Genomic DNA, 18,864 nt, shown 5'->3' with positions numbered 1-18,864 from the left:
GGCAAAAAAATATCCTCCAGCAAGTTTCTTGCTGGTTTTTGGCGAGAAACTCGGTCGTGTGTACGAGGCCTCAGAATAGGCCCGGTGTAGTGGTTGGTGCGTATTCAAACCCAAAAACTAAAATGTTGTGTTTTTCTGCTTACCGATCCTTAGATCTAGTAGACACATTTGTTTTTTCTTCAGGTTCTTTACGTGATTATGTCAGTAACACACTTCCAGTCCTACCAGTTCACACACCCTACTGTATCATGACAACCAAAACAGGAAAACAGGGACTTTGCCCCTCTCCTATTCACATAGAGGGGCATGCCCCTTTATATGAATAGGAGAGGGCAACCATGGTTCTGGAGTCCTCATAGATAGCTCAGAACAACGTAGCTGATAGGAGTGCAACACAACATTTTTGGCAGGGTCAACAGATATTTTTGCACTCGTCAAATAGATCTAATAAAATGTGTTTAATAGTATTCTTAACAAAATAAAAGGAACTAAATATGCAAAGTTCATTGCTAAGGAACTTAGGGCCAGATTCTCAAAGGGCTTACGACGGCGCAACGCCATTTGCGCCGTCGTAATTCCTAATCTGGCCCGGCGTATCTATGCAACTGATTCTTAGAATCAGTTACGCATAGATATCCATTAGATCTGACTAGCGTAAGGCTCTTACGCTGTCAGATCTTAGATGCAATGTTTTTTCCGCCGCTAGGTGTAGCCGACGTCGTTTTCCCCGTCGTCTATGCAAATTAGCTATTTACGCGAATTCCCGAACGTACGCGCGGTCGATGCAGTGAATTTACGACGTTTCCGTAGCTTTTGCGATGCGTAAAGTTGCCCCTGCTATATGAGGGGCAACCAATGATAAGTATGGCCATCGTTCCTGCGTCGGAATTTAAAAATGTACGTCGTTTGCGTAAGTCGTCCGTGAATGGTGCTGGACGCCATTTACGTTAACGTCGAAACCAATGACGTCCTTGCGACGTCATTTAGCGCAATGCACGTTGGGAAATTTTAGGGACGGCACATGCGCAGTACGATCGGGCGCGGGAACGCGCCTAATTTAAATGATCCACGCCCCCTACCTGGATCATTTGAATTAGGCGGGCTTGCGCCGGAGGATTTACGCTACGCCGCCGCAACTTTACAGGCAAGTGCTTTGTGAATCAAGCACTTGCCCGTAAAACTTGCGGCCGCGTAGCGTAAACGAGATATACGTTACGCCCGCATAGTTTTACTCCATTCTACGAGAATCTGGCCCATACTCTTTAAAACTGATATTTTCGTTTTTTGGTAATGCTGAAGAGTTATCCACCTGGCGATTTGTTATGTCTGTTAAACAGATCCTTACACTTCAATTCCTATGTCTGCACATCTGCTGTGACCATAATGTTATACTTATAATATATTGTATATAATAGAGAATGCAACAGTAGGAGTTGGAACAAACAAAGATGGACAGGGACACCCAATACTCCCAGATGGATAGGACGTCACTGGGAATTTCGGAAAGTCAATCTTCTAGTTGATGTATCCAAGACAAATAAGAAACCAGTCCACCAAGCTCCATTTAAAATATCAGTTTTATGTGGATTGATTCTTTAAGCAGTATTTGAAAGTGTAGGAGTAGATTGGAAAATACCGTATTTATCGGTGTATAACACGCACCTCAAGTTTAGGAGGGACGTTTAAGAAAAAAACTTTTAGGAGGGAAGTTTAAGGAAAAAATCTTACATTTTAAATGCCCATCAATGCAGCCTTATCAGTGTCCATCTGCAGCCTTGCCCATCAGTGTCCATCTCCCGCCTTGCTCATCCATCTGCAGCCTTGCCCATCCATCTGCAGCCTTGCTCATCCATCTGCAGCCTTGCCCATCCATCTGCAGCCTTGCCCAACAGTGTCCATCCGTAGCCTTGCCCATCCATCTGCAGCCTTGCCCAACAGTGTCCATCCGTAGCCTTGCCCATCCATCTGCAGCCTTGCCCAAACAAGGCTGTGCAAAATGTTTGCAAATCACAAGATTGCAGGACATACATACAGTGGGGTAGATTCACGTAGAATGGCGCAACTTTGTGCGGGCGTAATGTATCCTATTTACGTTACGCCTCCGCAACTTTTACAGGCAAGTGCCGTATTCTCAAAAAAATATTGTGAAGAGGTGGGCGTGTGTTATGCAAATCAGGCTTGACCCGACGTGATTGACGTTTTTCCCGAACGACGCATGCGCCGTCAGTGGAATTTCCCAGTGTGCACTGCTCCAAAGTACGCCGCAAGGACGTCATTGGTTTCGACGTGAACGTAAATGACGTCCAGCCCCATTCACGGACAACTTACGCAAACGACGTAACTTTTTCAAATTTCGACACGGGAACGACGGCCATACTTAACATTGGTACGCCACACTTACGCCACCATATAGCAGGGGTAACTATACGCCAGGAAAAGCCTAACGTAAACGGCGTAACTGTACTGCGTCGGCCGGGCGTACGTTCGTGAATTTGCGTATCTAGCTCATTTACATATTTCAACGCGTAAATCAGCGTACACGCCCCTAGCGGCCAGCGTAAATATGCAGTTACGATCCGACGGTGTAAGATACTTACGCCTGTCGGATCTAATAGATATCTATGCGTAACTGATTCTAAGAATCAGGCGCATAGATACGACCGGCCGGACTCAGAGATACGACGGCGTATCTGGAGATATGCCGTCGTATCTCCACTAAGAATCTGGCCCCTTGTCTTTGGCAGGTAAATCAAATCCCTGAAGGAACGAGCGCCGCCGAGATACACAGAGCCGGATGTCCTGTGTACTCGGCTACTCTCGGCCCGTCTCAGCTTGTCTCGCAGTCCCGCCCCTTGGCCCCGGCTCCTATGATGGACATAACACCGGTCCAATGGCGGGAGGTGGGACTGCAAGAGGAGCAGAGTACACAGTACTCTCAGCTCTGTCTATTTTGGCGGCAGGCATTCCCTCCGAGGCAGCCATTCAGCATATAACACGCACCCACGATTTTCCCTTGATTTTAAGGGGAAAAAAAGTGACCATAAATACGATAGGTGAAAGTTGACTTTTCCTTTAAACGAGAACTGCCCTTTATTCAAATTCTAGACACTTGACTGCCTTGGCTAAAAACAGCCATCTACCCCTTAATATAGAGAAACGTATAGCTTTTATAGCAATACTTCCATAATCATTTTCACAGCTGCGCGCCTATAAAACTAGCATAAAATACAGAAATGAGAACCCTTAAATTAATTTTTGTCTATGATTTATAATATTATACAGCTAATATATGAAGCGCTAGTGCTGCAGGGAGGGATACAAAGGATATTTTAAGGTGATATTTATCTGCACAGCGAGCCAAGATTTTGAATCATTCTTGTGTGCTTATGTGGGGCCTGTAGGGATTATACAGTAGTCACATTCCGATGACGTGAACAGAGCGCATTGACAGGGCGTTCGTGATTAAAGAGAGCCTGCCTTCCATGTCTATAGAGTTCAGTGTTACAGATGCAGGGAAGGCAGGGGCAAGGAATGATTAATACTGCATTTACTGCATACCCAAGGGGGAATATCTGTATTAATAACGCTATAGAAGTAAATGGTGTCTGCCACAGGCCTGCTATGCCCATAAACTGTTTATATAGGTGTAAAAAATGGACAAATATTATGAACGTCTGCTAGGAATCTTGTTAACTTTGGCGGTATTGTGTTTAATGGCTTGGTACATACCAAAAAAGCCTACGAAATGTTTAAAGGCATGCCCGGAGCTATGGAAAAAAAATGAATTACGCATGGGGCATACATGACTGAGTGGAAGGGAAATCAGGCAGCGTGGAGTTCTTTTTTTTAGAAAAGAAAGTAATGGCACTTACAGGATTGGTTGGGAAAGTGGGATGGTGTTGAGGAGCATGGGAGGATTGAGGAAGAGTCAGTTGGAGATCAGATGAATATACCTCCCTCCTGCCCAAAGTGTTGGCAAAGGCATATAGCTAGATTCAGGTACATTTTCGTAACTTTGCAGTGGCGTAGCTTAAGGCATTTAAGCTACGCCGCCGGAAGTTAGCTAGGCAAGTACATGATTCACAATGTACTTACCTGCTAAGTTACGGCGGCGTAGCCTAAATCGGCGGGCGTAAGGGCGCCTAATTCAAATGTGTGTTAGGGGGGCGTGTTGTATCCTAATTGTGCTTGACCTTACATTTTTCAAGTTTTTTTGTAACTGCGCATGCGCCAGGCGCCTACATTTCCCAGTGTGCATTGCGGCTAAGTACACCGCACGGGCCTATTGATTTTGACGTGGACGTAAACTACGTAAATCCAGATTCACGGACCACTTACGCAAACAATGTAAAAAATTCGAATTTCGACGCGGAAACGGCGACCATACTTGACATTACTATTCCAATAGGGCCTAGCTCTAACTTTACGCAGCCTATCTCTTACGTAAACGGCGTAAAAGTACTGTGTCGGCCAGGCGTACGTTTGTGAATCGGCGTATCTCCTCATTTACATATTCTACGCTGACCGCAATGGAAGCGCCACCTAGCGGCCATCCAAAATATTGCAATCTAAGATAGGACGGCGCAAGCCGTCGTATCTTAGATATGTTTAAGCGTATCTCTGTTTGAGCATACGCTTAAACATAAGTGGGCGTAGATTCTGAGTTAGGTCGGCTTATCTTCTGATAAGCCGACCTAACTCTTACTGAATCTACCTAATAGTGTGCTAGTATGCATTGAATACTACCACATTAAGTGAAACTTACCTGAAAACAAAGCCTTCCAGCAATGCAATGTCATCTCTGGAGACAGTTTTCATCTCCGCCCGTCTTGCTTCCAAGTTAGTTAGCTCTGAAGGAATGGCACGGCTGTACGTTCCTTCAGAGCTCCTGCGCCAATGTAGTGATGTCACTGGCTGCATACACAGTAACTATCTCCTAAAAGGTGCGCGTTTAGGAGATAGTTACACTGTATAGCGTGGTTGTGTACATCTCGGATCTGGCTTGACCAAAATATATGGGTGAAACGGCTCACATATGTGTACTTCAGCTATTGATTTAGCTGGTTGTCTGCAGTTCATCTTTAATAAAAATAAGCAAACAAGAAAAACATTGAAAAAAAAAAGATCATCGGAGAATTGTGGGTGGTTTTTCTACTTTATAGTCCCCAAAATCAATTTTGTAACTGTATGCAATTCCATTGGTATTTATGTTCTATATGCTCCAGCTAAAACCTGAAACTTTACAAGAGTCTGTTATAGCAGTGCAGGAAATGGACCTCAGGCCTCGTACACAAGACCAAGAAACTCGTTGGGTGAGACACATCGTTTTCCTCGACAAGTTCCTTGTTAGGCTTGTTAGGCTTGTCGAGGAACTCGACAAGCTTGCTTTGCGTACACACTGTCAAGACAAAATCACGTACAACACATACAATGGCAGGGGAAGTTCGATTCCACTGGCACAACCCTTGGGGCTGCTTTTGTTAATCTCATGTTACTGCATGTTAAGTAAAAGTTTGGTCGGAGACGATTTGCACTTTTCAGTCTGTTACAGCGTGAAAAATGTGTTATCTCCATTACAAATGCTACTTTTACTCCCGTCTCATAATTTATTCTGAGCATGCGCGGGTTTCTAAGCATACACACGCTCGAGTTTCTCGTCGAAAACCAGCCCAACGAGGAACACGACGAGGAAATTGAGACTCTCGTCGAGTTCCTCGACAGTTTCCTTGATGAAAAACGTACACACGACCGGTTTCCTCTGCAAAAAAGCTCTCCCACCAAGTTTCTTGATGGATTCTGTCGAGTTTCTCGGTCGTGTGTACGAGGCCTCAAATGTGCTCATTTACCATGTAAACGGTCGGGGCAGGGAACGTCCGTAAAATGATGTGGCTTTTGGACTGAGATTAGTGAAGTACTGATGAAGGGGTAAAAAAGGGACTCTGTTGTGTCTTGAAACATTTCATTCTTTTACATGATGATTTCTTTGACGCTTTTGTGACCAGAGGTTATTGATATCCATGCTAAATTTAGCAGCATCGGAATGCATTGATTAATTTAGCGATAACTATAATAAATTGCCTACCTTGTTTACATTTTTATTTTAAGGCATATAAAGATTTAAATGTTAGCCTAGGATTTAACTATTTCCATTTTTATATTTCAATGTTTTTATTGAAAAAAATCCAGAAATGACAACAGTTGCTGGTAAACATAGACCAATTTTTGGATTGTCACAATGACAAATATACGAATACTTAAGATATGTATAAACAAAAATTACATGGTCCATGAATATAAGGGAACAAACAATAATGATGGGATGTTTTCGGATAAACCTGCTGATAATAGAAAGCCCAGCAGACAGTATCAAAGAGTAGTAAACGTATACTTTATCTAACAAAAGACAGTTCTAATCAATAGTCAGAATCGTAACCATGTGTAGTGAAGTGCAGGAACCTGAGTATGGTACGGAGAGACAAGTGAGGGGGGAGGGGGAGTCGAGGGGGAATAAGAGGTCCCAGATTTTATGAGCTTTTTTAGAGTTATTATGGAGTATGTGAGTGAGTTTATCATTAACCATAATCCAGTTAACTTTATTTTTAACATAATCCAGAGGAGTAACCAGCCGTTTCCAATGCAGAGCCACTGCAATCCTTGCCGCTAACAGTATACCGTATATGTGATTCATTTTTTGATTTCCTGGGCACTTCATTGGGCTATTTCCATTTTTAAATACATTTTATAGATTTTTTTAATATGGAAATTATATGTGACAATTACAGTTTTAAATAGATAAATGCTGCCAACTTCAGACTGCAGAAGCATCTGTATCAGTATGATCTGCACTTCTGCAGGCTGAAGGCTTATTTTTTATCAGTGAAGCCTCCAGGCTGCATGGAACTATTATAGATGACATAGTGGTCACATGATCGGAAACCACTCTAGTTCCTGATCATCACTGTGTAGACCAAAGCTGTCAGTGACAGTTGAGATTGAGAGCCTCCAGCCGCACAAAGGGTGGAAGGGGAGATGTTTACTAATAATCATAGCAGATGGATTGTGGGTGGAAATAGATAAAAGCTCAGTTGAAGTCTTAAAATACCCCCTTTCTCTTGGAGATGCTGCTTCTCCCTCCAGTGCTCCATGCTGACATAACTGGGTACTGGACACATTCAGACTTGTAGCCTTGAGGAGGGGAGGGGACATGTCTGACCAAATCTGTTAGATAACATAGTAGTACTGGGCATGGCAGTTAAACTTTGTAGCCAACTGGACTGCACAGTTATACAGTATATAGACACTATTAGGTAGATTCAGTAAGAGTTAGGCCGGCTTATCAGTAGCGGCGCTTCCATTGCGGCCGGCGTAGAATATGTAAATGAGTTTATACGCCAATTCACGAACGTACGCCCGGCCTCCGCAGTCGATTTACGCCGTTTCCCTAAGGCATTAGCAGGCCTAAAGTTATTCCACCTATTAGGTGGAATAACAATGTTAAAGTATGGCCGCCGTTCCCGCCGCGAAATTCAAATTTTTTACGTCGTTTGCGTAAGTCGTCCGCGAATCTGGAGTTACGTCGTTTACGTCCACGTCGAAATCAAAAGGCCCGTGCGGCGTACGTAGCCGCAATGCACACTGGGAAATGTAGGCGCCCGGCGCATGCGCACTTAAGAAAAAAGTAAAAAACGTGAGGTCAAGCCTCATTACCATCAAACACGCCCCCCTTCAACACATTTGAATTCGGCGCCCTTACGCCCGCCCGCTTTAGGCTACGCCGCCGTATATTAGCAGGCAAGTATATTGAGAATCATTACTAGCCTAGCTAATTTACGGCGGCGTAGCCTAAACAGGCTAAGCTACGCCGCCGCATCTTTAAGCACTCGTACCTGAATCTACCTACATAACAGGAAAGGTAATGCTTTACAAATGCAAGCTATTTTTACAATGTCTATCTGATTGAATATCTAGTTCTATGACTTTAATTGGGTATTGATAGGGTCCTCTTGAAAGTGTGTTGTTGACATATGCTGTTTGAATGCTCTTGGGGTGGCACCATTCCCTTCTACTTCGTCATTCTCTGTGCTACGTTTATGGCATTCCACTCACTTGCTATCTTCAAGACTGAACTAGAAGTGAGAAGAAACCCCCCAAGTGAGGGAAACGTACCCCTCTATAACTTTTCACCTAATGCCGCGTACACACGATCGGAAATTCCGACAAGAAAACCATGGATTTTTTTCCGACGGAATGTTGGCTTAAATTTGTGTTGCATACACACGGTCACAATTCTGACCGTCAAGAACGTGGTGACATACAACACTACAACGAGCCGAGAAAAATTAAGTTCAATCCTTCCGAGCATGCGTCGATTGATTTCGAGCATGCGTTGTTTTTTGTGCGTCGGAATTCCATACAGACATTCGGAATTTCCGACCAGAACTTTTCTTGTCGGAAAAATTGAGAACCAGCTTTAAATTTCAGTACTGTATATAGACCATAGTTTGTAGGCGCCATAACTTTCACACAAAACAATTAATATGCAATTATTGGTATTTTTTTACCAAAGACATGTAGCAAAATAGAATTTGGCCTACATTTATGAAGAAATTTTTTTTTTTTTTTTTGGATATGTTTTATAATAGAAGTAGAAAAAATAGTTTTGTTTTTTTGGTCGTTTTTCATTTATATAATAAAAAATGAAAAAACCTAGAGGAGATCAAATATCACCAAAATAAAGCTCTATCTGTGTGACAAAAATTATATAAATAGAATTTTAGATAGTGTTAAGCCTCGTACACACGATAGGTTAACCAGAGGACAACGGTCTGAAGGACCGTTGTCATAGGTTAACTGATGAAGCTGAATGATGGTCCGTCACGTCTACACACCATAGGTTAAATAACCGATCAGAACGCGGTGACGTAAAACACAACGACGTGCTGAAAAAAACGAAGTTCAATGCTTCCAAGCATGCGTCGACTTGATTCTGAGCATGCGTGGATTGTTAACCGATGGTCGTGCCTACTAACGATCGGTTTTGACCTATCGGTTAGGAATCCATAGGTTAATTTTAAAGCAAGTTGGCTTTTTTTTAACCTATGGTTAAATAACCTAAGGGGCCCACACACGATCGGTTTTGACCAATGAAAACAGTCCTTCAGACTGTTGTCCTCTGGTTAACCTATCGTGTGTACGAGGCCTTAGTGTCACTAGAGACTTCTTTGTCAGTTAGTGACCCTCCTAGCCAGTATCTTTTAGCGCTAGATTGTCCGCCACCCTATCACGGTTCCACTGTAAGTCACTGATCACTGCCATTACAGTATAATATACATATATACAGTATATAGCTGTGTAAATTCCAGTACTGTATATAGACCATAGTTTGTAGGCGGCATAACTTTCACACAAAACAATTAATATGCAATTATTGGTATTTTTATTTTTTACCAAAGACATGTAGCAGAATAGAATTTGGCCTACATTTATGAAGATTTTTTTTTTTTTTTTATTGGATATGTTTTATAATAGAAGTAGAAAAATGTGTTTTGTTTTTTTGGTCGTTTTTCATTTATATAATAAAAAATGAAAAAACCTAGAGGAGATCAAATATCACCAAAATAAAGCTCTATCTGTGTGACAAAAATTATATTAATAGAATTTTGGATAGAGTGTTACTTGACTGCACAATTGCCAGTTAAAGTGGCGCAGTGCTTATTAGCAAAAAAATGCCCTGACCATGAAGGGGGATTAAACCTTCCAGTGGTCAAGTGGTTAAAGAGATGATCTCACAAACAGATGTTACACCTGAATTCCAGCTGCCATTTTTCAAGGGCAAAATGCTAAATTTTAAGAAGTAATCTGGTTGTTACCCATTTTTCTGCCATGTTCACATGCATGAACAATAAAGTGACCCAGTCTGTTCTGCCAGTGATAATACATACCAAGATTTTCACTGGAACTGCATTTTTTCCTGGATTTGTGATATACTTTTAAATAAAATGTCTGCTTTATCAATTACAGTTCTGTAGAAGAAAGTGCTTTCCATGGCATGTGTGTTTTCGATCATTTCCTGCATACAAAATGGAAGATGCATGATATTTACAGCCTTCATTCTGTGTGAGAAATAAAAGGGGAAATATTGTAGCCAAGGCCTTGCGTATGTCTGCATATAATTATATGCTATGGAAACTGAGTATATATCCTAAAATGACAAGGTTTATAGTAGTTCTGCAGTTTTACTTTCCTATAGATTACTTGACCTTACATTATAGTAAAACAGATGATAATAAATTACCAATTCCTGGCACACGGTAAAGAAGCAAGAAAAGCAACATTTTGGTTGGCTATAACACCTGTTATAGGTTTTGTGTAATAAAACATAGAGGAAAAAGAACTAAAGTGCATAGACCCCATTTCAAGCCATCTGTTTTGCGGCTGTTTGGGGTCATGTTTCCCGATAGTGCTTCTTCTCTGGCGAACAAGATGCTGCAGTATTTTGCCCAGAAAGGGAATGGTGTCTTTGGAGCAGGTATTACCGCCAATGATAGGATCACTAGTTGGACATGCTGCTTAGGAAGGTATTTTCTCTCCAGGTGAAGGGCTTCAGACAGAACGGAAAGTTAGGCCTCGTACACACGACCGAGGAACTCGTCGGAAAAGACACATCGTTTTCCTCGACGAGTTCCTTGTTAGGCTTGTCAAGAAACTTGACAAGCTTTCTTTGCGTACACACTGTCAAGACCAAATCTCGTCGTTCTCAAACGCGGTGACGTACAACACATACGACGGCAGGGGAAATTCTATTCCACTGGCACAACCCTTGGGGCTGCTTTTGCTAATCTCATGTTACTGCGTGTTAAGTAAAAGTTTGGTAGGCACTTTTCAGTCTGTTACAGCGTGACAAATGTGCTATCTCCATTGCAAATGCTACTTTTACCGAAGGTGCGCTCCCGTCTCATACTTTATCCTGAGCATGCATACACACGATCGCGTTTCTCGTCGAAAACCAGCCCGACGACTAACACGACGAGGAAATTGAGACTCCCGTCGAGGAAAAAGAGAACTTGTCGAGTTCCTCAACAGTTTTCTCGATGAAAAGCATACACACGACCGTTTTCTTGATGGATTCTGTCGAGGAAAAAGGTCGTGTGTACGAGACCTAAGGATCAATCCCTCAAGTAGAGATACTAAAATAATTTGAAACCCTCTTCTCCTCTGCTCATTATTTTTATGGAATTTTGTGGAATAGCCACATATTGACGCAAAGAATAACTATCTGGTTCTTCAACTTTAAGAAACTGAAAAATCATTTAGCCTTCCAGAGACACCCTGGAAATTGTGCCCAAAAAATTAGGACTTCAAACCGTTGGCTTCCAGAGGGCCATATTCCCGTAGATTTCGGGCGGGCGTCGCGTAAGCCATTTACACTCCGCCGCCCCAACCTACAGGAGCAAGTGCTGTATTCCCCAAACACTTGCTCTGTAGTTTGGGGCGGCGTAGTGTAATTGGCCCAACATATCCCGGGGGCGGCTTGTATTTAAATTAAGCGCGCCCCCGATTCGAATGAACTGCGCATGCACCGGGCTTAAAATAGCCCAGTGCGCATGCTCCAGTTCTCGGCGGAAAACGTCAATGACGCCGACGTGTGCGTCATATACGTAAAGTCGTATTCAAGAACGACTTAGGGAAACGACGTACCCGACGGGAAAAGACGACGTGGACCCGACGCCATACTTAACATGGCGTACGTGGGACTGGCGTAAGGTTACCCCTCATATAGCAGGGGTAACCTCACGCTTACGCAAACGACGTTAGCGACGGTTACGCAACGCAAATTCGTTCGGGAATCGGCGTATCAGGCTCATTTGCATAAACAAATGAGACCTGAGCGTAAACGCCACCTAGCGGCCGGCCGCGAATTACATTCAAGATCCGACAGTGTAAGTGACTTACATATGTCGGATCTTAAGCGTATCTATGCGAAAATGATTCTAAGACTCACTCGCATAGATACGCGGGCCAAAAAAGAGAGATACGATGGAGTATCCTGAGATACTCCATCGTAACTATACTCAGAATATGGCCCAGAGACATTTTCTCCAGCATTAAATACATTTTGTTAAAATTGTAAAAAAAAAAAAAAACATTTTGATTCCCTACCTTGTCACTACACAGTATCCTAAGCCCTTATGAAGGGAGAACAGTTTGGCCCCCGAAAAATGTTGGATTTTGGTAAAACTCTTCTGGCTTTGGGGTTGATTTACTAAAACTGGAGGGTGCAAAATCTGGTGCAGCTCTGCATAGAAACCAATCAGCTTCCATTTTTTTTGTCGTCAAAGCTTAATTGGACAAGCTGGAGTTAGAAGCTGATTGGTTACAATGCACCGCTGCATTGCGCACTCTCCAGTTTTAGTAAGTCAACCCTTTTATATCCTATAGTTGGTCATTTTGGTTCACCTCATGGATTCCTTGTTATGCTAGCCATACATATTAAAGATTTGCCCCCACGAGCTGAATAAAAGGATCAGTAGATTCCCCCATGCACAATAAAAAATATGTATTCTGACAGTCACTCCTACGACTCGTAAGGCCCGTACACTCGATTGGATATTCCAACAACAATTGTCCGATGGACGTGTTTGTTTTGTTGGATAATCCAACCATCTGTATGTTCCATCGGACAATTGTCGGAATTTCCGACAACAAATATTGGATGGTCATGCTCTTAAATTGTCCAACAAATGTTTTCTGTTGGATTATCTGATCGTGGGTACACAAGTCAGTTAGACTAAAATCCAAAGTACAAACATGCATGCTCCGAACCAATGCTAACCATCAGACAACAATATCAGAATTTGCCTAAAGGGTGGTGTTAAGAGCAGAAAAAACACATAGTTTGATGTATGTTGGCTGAAAAAGTTCTGAAGCCAGACAACACCCTTCGGACAAAAATCCACGGATTTGTCAGATGGAAGTCCGATCATGTGTATGAAGCTTTAGTATACCCAAACAGAGACTACATTTTATGGCTGCAGTGACTGTTCAGGCAAGAACAGTTCCCAGTTCACTTACCAGCAAGCCTGCAACAAACCTAATCGACTCTGTCTAACAGTTCATGGGGTTTATTGGCCCACATTTGCAAATATTTGCATAAGCTGCAGCACCCATGTCACAATACCGCAAAGTACTGCGTTCCTAAAGCTATAGTTTTGAAAGCCTTCCAAGTTGAAGCACATTATAGAGTTAGGACTGCAATAAACTGAGGTGCAGCTTATGCATATATTTGCAAATGTGTGCGAACAAAACCCCTTGTTTTTAACGAGAGCTGTTAGACGGGGTCAGTTCAGTTTGTTGCAGGTTGGCTGGTTAGTGAGCTGAGAATTTTTGTTTGCTTTTTGGCATGCATGTGCTCCTTGCTACAAAGGCTAGTTATAGGTTGGGGTGGTTTCCATTTATTTGAACGGGGGGGGGGATGCCGGACAGCAGGGGGGTGGTGGAACCGATACTAGAACGGACCCCCCTGCAGTACAGTCCGAGAGAGAAAGAGTAGAAGCCGTCAGCGCTGCAGGGGGATCCACAGAACTCACAAGTGTCCACAATAAGGCAGTATAGCCAACCCTCCTGCTTGGTGGGTGCCTGGGCCACCCTTTTGAACTGATGGGGCATAGGCCCAATGCAGGTTGGCTGGCTGATTTGCCATCCCCAGCTCCTTGGATTTTCAGATTAAAATTTATCGCTCCGGATGGTGCTGATACACCCATAGGTTGAATTTTGAGGGGTGTATGGACACCATTAAATGCCCTAGCAGGTCGTCACAAGTTTAGGAGCAGTCTAGTTGGAATCATTATATTCCTTTGCTGAAAGACTTTGACTCCACAAGCCTTACTTAGGAACAATTCCAGATCCAACTCATCCAATTTTCTCCACCCTTGGATTGAAAGCTTACATATTGAAAGCGTGACTTTTCTTGAGCAACCATAATGTTTCAAACCACGACATGTTATGGGCTAATTATTCATCCCATAAAATTACTAGAACTAAGAGAAGAGAAGAGATTTTGGCTAATTCTGCCTCAACTGTTTTTTAAAATAACACTTAATCTTGACTCAACCGCAGAACTTCAAAAGTCCATATATAAAGGCTATCATTTATTACCAAAGACCAAAAGTGTCATATTTATGTAAACTCCATCTCCTCAACACCTCTCTGTATATTAGACAACGTGCACACAAGCACGGTTTTGTTCATCGTGGCTGCATCAGCTGTTCCTTATCCTCACGCTGAAGTTAGCCTGTTGTCAAGCCAGATACAAAATACTGTAAAACACAGAATGACCTTGTTGGGATCGCTATCTGGCCCAGGCTACAAGCCATCACAGCCAGATGTCTCCCAGCTGTGCACGTTGCGCCGCTTGCCAGGCAGCCAATGGAGACCTTTTTTTCTGGTTTCAATCTTGAGCTCTTGTGGAACTTATCTACACAAGCCAGGGAGGTCTCACATTGCAAAGCTCAGCTCCCTTCTCCAGGAGGCTGAGCCTCAAATATTTATTAACAACGTTATTTCTCGAAGAAGACAAGACAGAGCCAAACTGGATTAGAGAGAAAAGAAAAAGCCATGTGTTATTGAAGTCACCTCAAACGGCTCTTAAAGTTGATGTAACCCTAATCGCTAAAATCTCATATAAGCTTTAAAATGTTCATGCAATTTAGAAAAGTCCTTTTCAATAAAATGTATAAATGAATGCAGGTCTGTAATCACGGCTATATCAATAAATGTTTTTTTTTTGCAATTGGTGTAAGTACCTGGATGAGACTTGTATCAGCCCCTTGCAGTCTACTGTATAGCAGAGCTTAGAGAGAGGGCGGAGTAGAAACACAAGTAGCCAATGAGACCTCGTACACACGACCGAGTGTCTCGGCAAAAACCAGCAAGAAACTTGCTGGGAGATATTTTTTTGCCGAGGAAACCGGTCGTGTGTACATTTTCGTCGAGGAAACTGACGAGAAACTCGACGAGCCAAAAAGAGAGTATGTTCTCTATTTCCTTGACGGGAATGGAGAAAATTGGCTTGTCGAGTTCCTCGACAGCCTAACAAGGAACTCGACGAGGAAAACGATGTGTTTCGCCCGTCGAGTTCCTCGGTGGTGTGTACGAGGCTTAAGGTGTGTTGCAGTGCAAGGAACATACTGATAGAGATAGGTGTAAAGAGCAAAGTGACAGAGGGATGAGCTTGCACCAATGGAAGGAGCGCCAAATCAAATTTTAGTAGAGTCTTAATTTATTGGTTTACAATAAAAAAACAGCAACATGTTTTCCGCGGCCAGAATACACTCCCCCTTCGTCAGGGCTTCAGTTAAAATTAAGAAATTTGAATAGACTCCAAATAGGGCTTTCATGTGTGCATCTATGTAGAAAAGTTAAAGTGAAAGTCCATGCAAAAACTAAAATCCCTGCATCTATAGCCACCAACATTCTAACCTTTCTAACCCTGAAAAGAAAAAACGAGTACACAAAGCTTTTCTAAAGGCGATCTGACCCGATCTCCAGTGGCGGAAGCTCTGATCCCATGCTGAGCTGTCACCCGCAGGTTCGTTTGTGTATGCGGGTGCAGAGGACACACCCGTCAATGTAAGCTCCATAGCTTAACTCTATGGGTGATGTCACTTCCAATTAATTTCACAGCCATTGTCGACATGTACTCAGAAGAGCTTTCACCGATGGAGATCAGGTCAGATCACCTGCAGAAAAGGTATGGATACTCATTTTTTCTTTACAGGGCTAGAGAGGTTAGTGTTAGAATGTTGGTGGCTATAGATACAGGGATTTTAGTTTTTGCATGACCTTCCACTTTAATTGCTAGACTAAGTGAGTTAGTAGCCATCAGCAATGTGGACTCTTTCATTATTTGGCCAGGAATTCCTTCCATTGGTGCATGTTTTTATTCTGGAAACCTGTTGGTTACACACTGGAGCAGCCATTCTGAAGCAGGTTTCTGTGGACCCTAGGGTTTCTTCAGGAGTTGCTAGAGGGTCCTTGAGCTCTGGCTGATTGACCTACCATTTGATGGTGCCTGCATAGTTCTGGGGCCAACGCCACTAGTCAAGTGAGCTGTAGGACAGCAAAGATTGTTTTAGCTGTCTGTATGGGTGGTCTTCTGACCACCACTGTATTATTTCCACTGGCCACCAATGTAAAGGATGTTTTTCCCACAGATCCTCAGTGCATTGGATTTAGCAGAGATCTTAAAATTATTTTAAGGGTTCCTGTAAGGTAGAAAGGTTGGGAAAGGGGGTAGTCCTTTCTGGTGTGAGCAGCCTGACTGATTGCTTTGGTCTTCTCCTTTCTTTAGATTTCTAAATAATATCCAGCATTAGTATTTTTTTTCAATGCAGTTCTACGTTCACTTTAACATGATCCCAGTCAAAGGCAACAAATCTCTGTTAATATTCCACAGAGTGTTTCTGTGTTGATTTTAAAACCCCACCTAAGATAGACAAAGGTCAAGAATTGTAATCCCAGCCCAGCAGATGTTCGCAAGATTCTTTAAGGGGTTTGTTGTTTTATTATAAAAGAGGAAATCCTAGATTTATGTATTTGAGGGAAAACATAGAACCAAAAAGACCCCATCACCAGTCACTTATTAGATAATACCTTACTTGACATGAGAATAACCAAGGCTCAACGGGTTGCAAACATTGTGGTAATAGGAGTCATTTTCGTGTGATAGGATGCAATTTTCGGCATAGATGCTTGCACAAAATATTGTTCTTCCTCAAACCTTTTAACTTTAGCTTTTGCCAGTTAAATTCCCAAAAGACTAAAGAAACAATGTTACACTGGATAGAATATACAAAATCGAATTAGGTTTTATGGCCATGGAATTCTGGTTTCATCAAACAGCTGTTTTGGCAGGTAGCTGCATCCAGGTGCACTTCCTCGAATAAAGGATAGCATATTGGATATTATTGACTTTTACTATGGCAACCTGGACCTCACAGTCTCCGTTAATTGGATTGCAGTCTTTTCTTTTTAATCCACAGTATATCAAGGATTGCGTTTACATTTTTTCTGTGCTTGAATTGGATTTTTGTAGGGTTTTTTAAACCATAAACTTTATACCATGGATCTAATGCAGCCTTTCTCAGCCAGAGATCATAATTTCTACATATTTTATGAGTCTATATTTTATGAACTGTTTCAACTTATAAGTAAATGTAACCCAATACGAATAAAAAAAAATCTAAAATGATGTATGTTTTTATGTCTGTGTTGTAGTCCTGTAGAAGGCGGAGCCCCCAAAACTAGTTGGCTGTTCTGTGCTCATTAAATGCTTTTTGAACTCTCAGATCTTCTGTTTGGTGATCTCATTGGACTTGTGTGTGTAAATCTCCAAATTTGGGTCCCCTACTTTTGGGACACCTCATTTTTGTTGAGAGCAGCTTTACCGGTGCCACTGTGCTGTATCCAATTGGTCTACTGTTAATTTTAATATAGCCTAATTTTACTTGTTCCAGCTGCTGTCTGGTGTCTACAGGCACATTAAGATCAGCAATGTTTGGAATCCTCAACGATTGCATAAGGTTTTTTGATCTGCAAATAGTAGTAGTAAGCCCATCAGTGTCGGCTGATCTACAAGGGGCGCAGGGGTGCCGCCAACCCCCAGCTCACACCATCTATGTGGCCGTGCACTGTGCAGGGCGCCGGACCAATAGGTTTCTACCAGGTCCGTCGCCCCCTCACAGGCACGTCACCACATCCCGAGGCCCCAATTGGTCAGTTTTATATTGTCCTCCCGATGACAGTGAAACAGATTTGGTTTTTGGCTTCTGGTTTGGAACCCAGAAAGAGGTGGGTGAAGACAAAAGCTGCAGCGTCACAGTCCAGGGAAGCTCCACCATAGGGTGAGTGCAGACCGCGCCCCCAAAAATCCTCCAGCACCAGCCGCCACTGTAGCCCATGACTAATTGACTATTGATTATGAGAATCACTGATGCTTCTCTGATCCTACAAGTCTTCTTCAGTCACTGTAGATCATTGTCACTGATGATCTTGGGCATAGCCAATGGTTGGGGTTGTACCCTTACTTTTAATTTGCAACTTTGAAGTCTCTTGTATCATAGAAGCCTTCTGTGGGAGGCTTTTGTAACTTGGTACAGGACTCTGACATTCTCTTGCAACATGGTGAATGTTTTGGACAGTCGCTTGTAATGTGGCAATGGTCTCTGACAGTCTCTAGTTACATGACACTAGATGAAACTAGTTGCAGGTACAAACTCCTATCTTGAGGTAGCAGGTATTGGTCAGGTGTGAGTTTAGTTCCTAACAAGCCACTCTTACCCTACAAAGCAGTCATATATGCAACATTTTTGGACAACCCTAGTTTATCGAGAACTATCAGGAACCTCAAATAATTCATTACTGACTGATAGACCAATGTTAGAGAGTGACTTTAATTATTATGTTATGTTCTTCTCATTTGCAGTACATGGAAATCAGAGATGTGCTTTGAACTGTCGTCCCATTGGTTACCGTTTCTATGTCCGCCACACAGAGAAGGTCCAAGATGGCACACCATGTGAGCCTGGTTCCTTAGATGTCTGCGTTGATGGCCAGTGTCTGGTAAGCTTCCTCTGTACAAACCTTTAGTGTGAAACATCAAGGAGGAATTTACTATCACTGGATTCATAGCCAGTCTTTATTTTTCATGAGTATGTGTTAAACATGTCTCCTGAAATCAGAAGAAGGTTGACTGACTGTCTCGGTATGAACCTGCAGATTTCTGACCAAAGTTTGTCTAATAAATATTTGAGGTTACAAGTGTTGATTTTATCAGACAACATCAAGCCTTTGCATATATGTGTCATT

General features: G+C 42.5%; 1 protein-coding gene across 3 annotated transcripts in view; it reads left to right on the top strand.

The window, feature by feature from the left end:
- Positions 1-18,864, top strand: part of ADAMTSL4 (ADAMTS like 4) — a 312,392-nt gene that overhangs the window by 216,811 nt on the left and 76,717 nt on the right. For all 3 annotated transcript variants that reach the window (XM_040332769.1, XM_040332770.1, XM_040332768.1), the window contains one exon: positions 18,482-18,618. In XM_040332769.1, the coding sequence (XP_040188703.1) occupies positions 18,482-18,618 (137 nt within the window). The remainder of the gene's footprint in view (positions 1-18,481; positions 18,619-18,864) is intronic.

This window comes from Rana temporaria, chromosome 13 (genome assembly GCF_905171775.1).
Source record: "Rana temporaria chromosome 13, aRanTem1.1, whole genome shotgun sequence".
Classification (NCBI taxonomy): Eukaryota; Metazoa; Chordata; class Amphibia; order Anura; family Ranidae; genus Rana; species Rana temporaria.
This window is presented reverse-complemented; position numbering and strand designations above follow the sequence as displayed.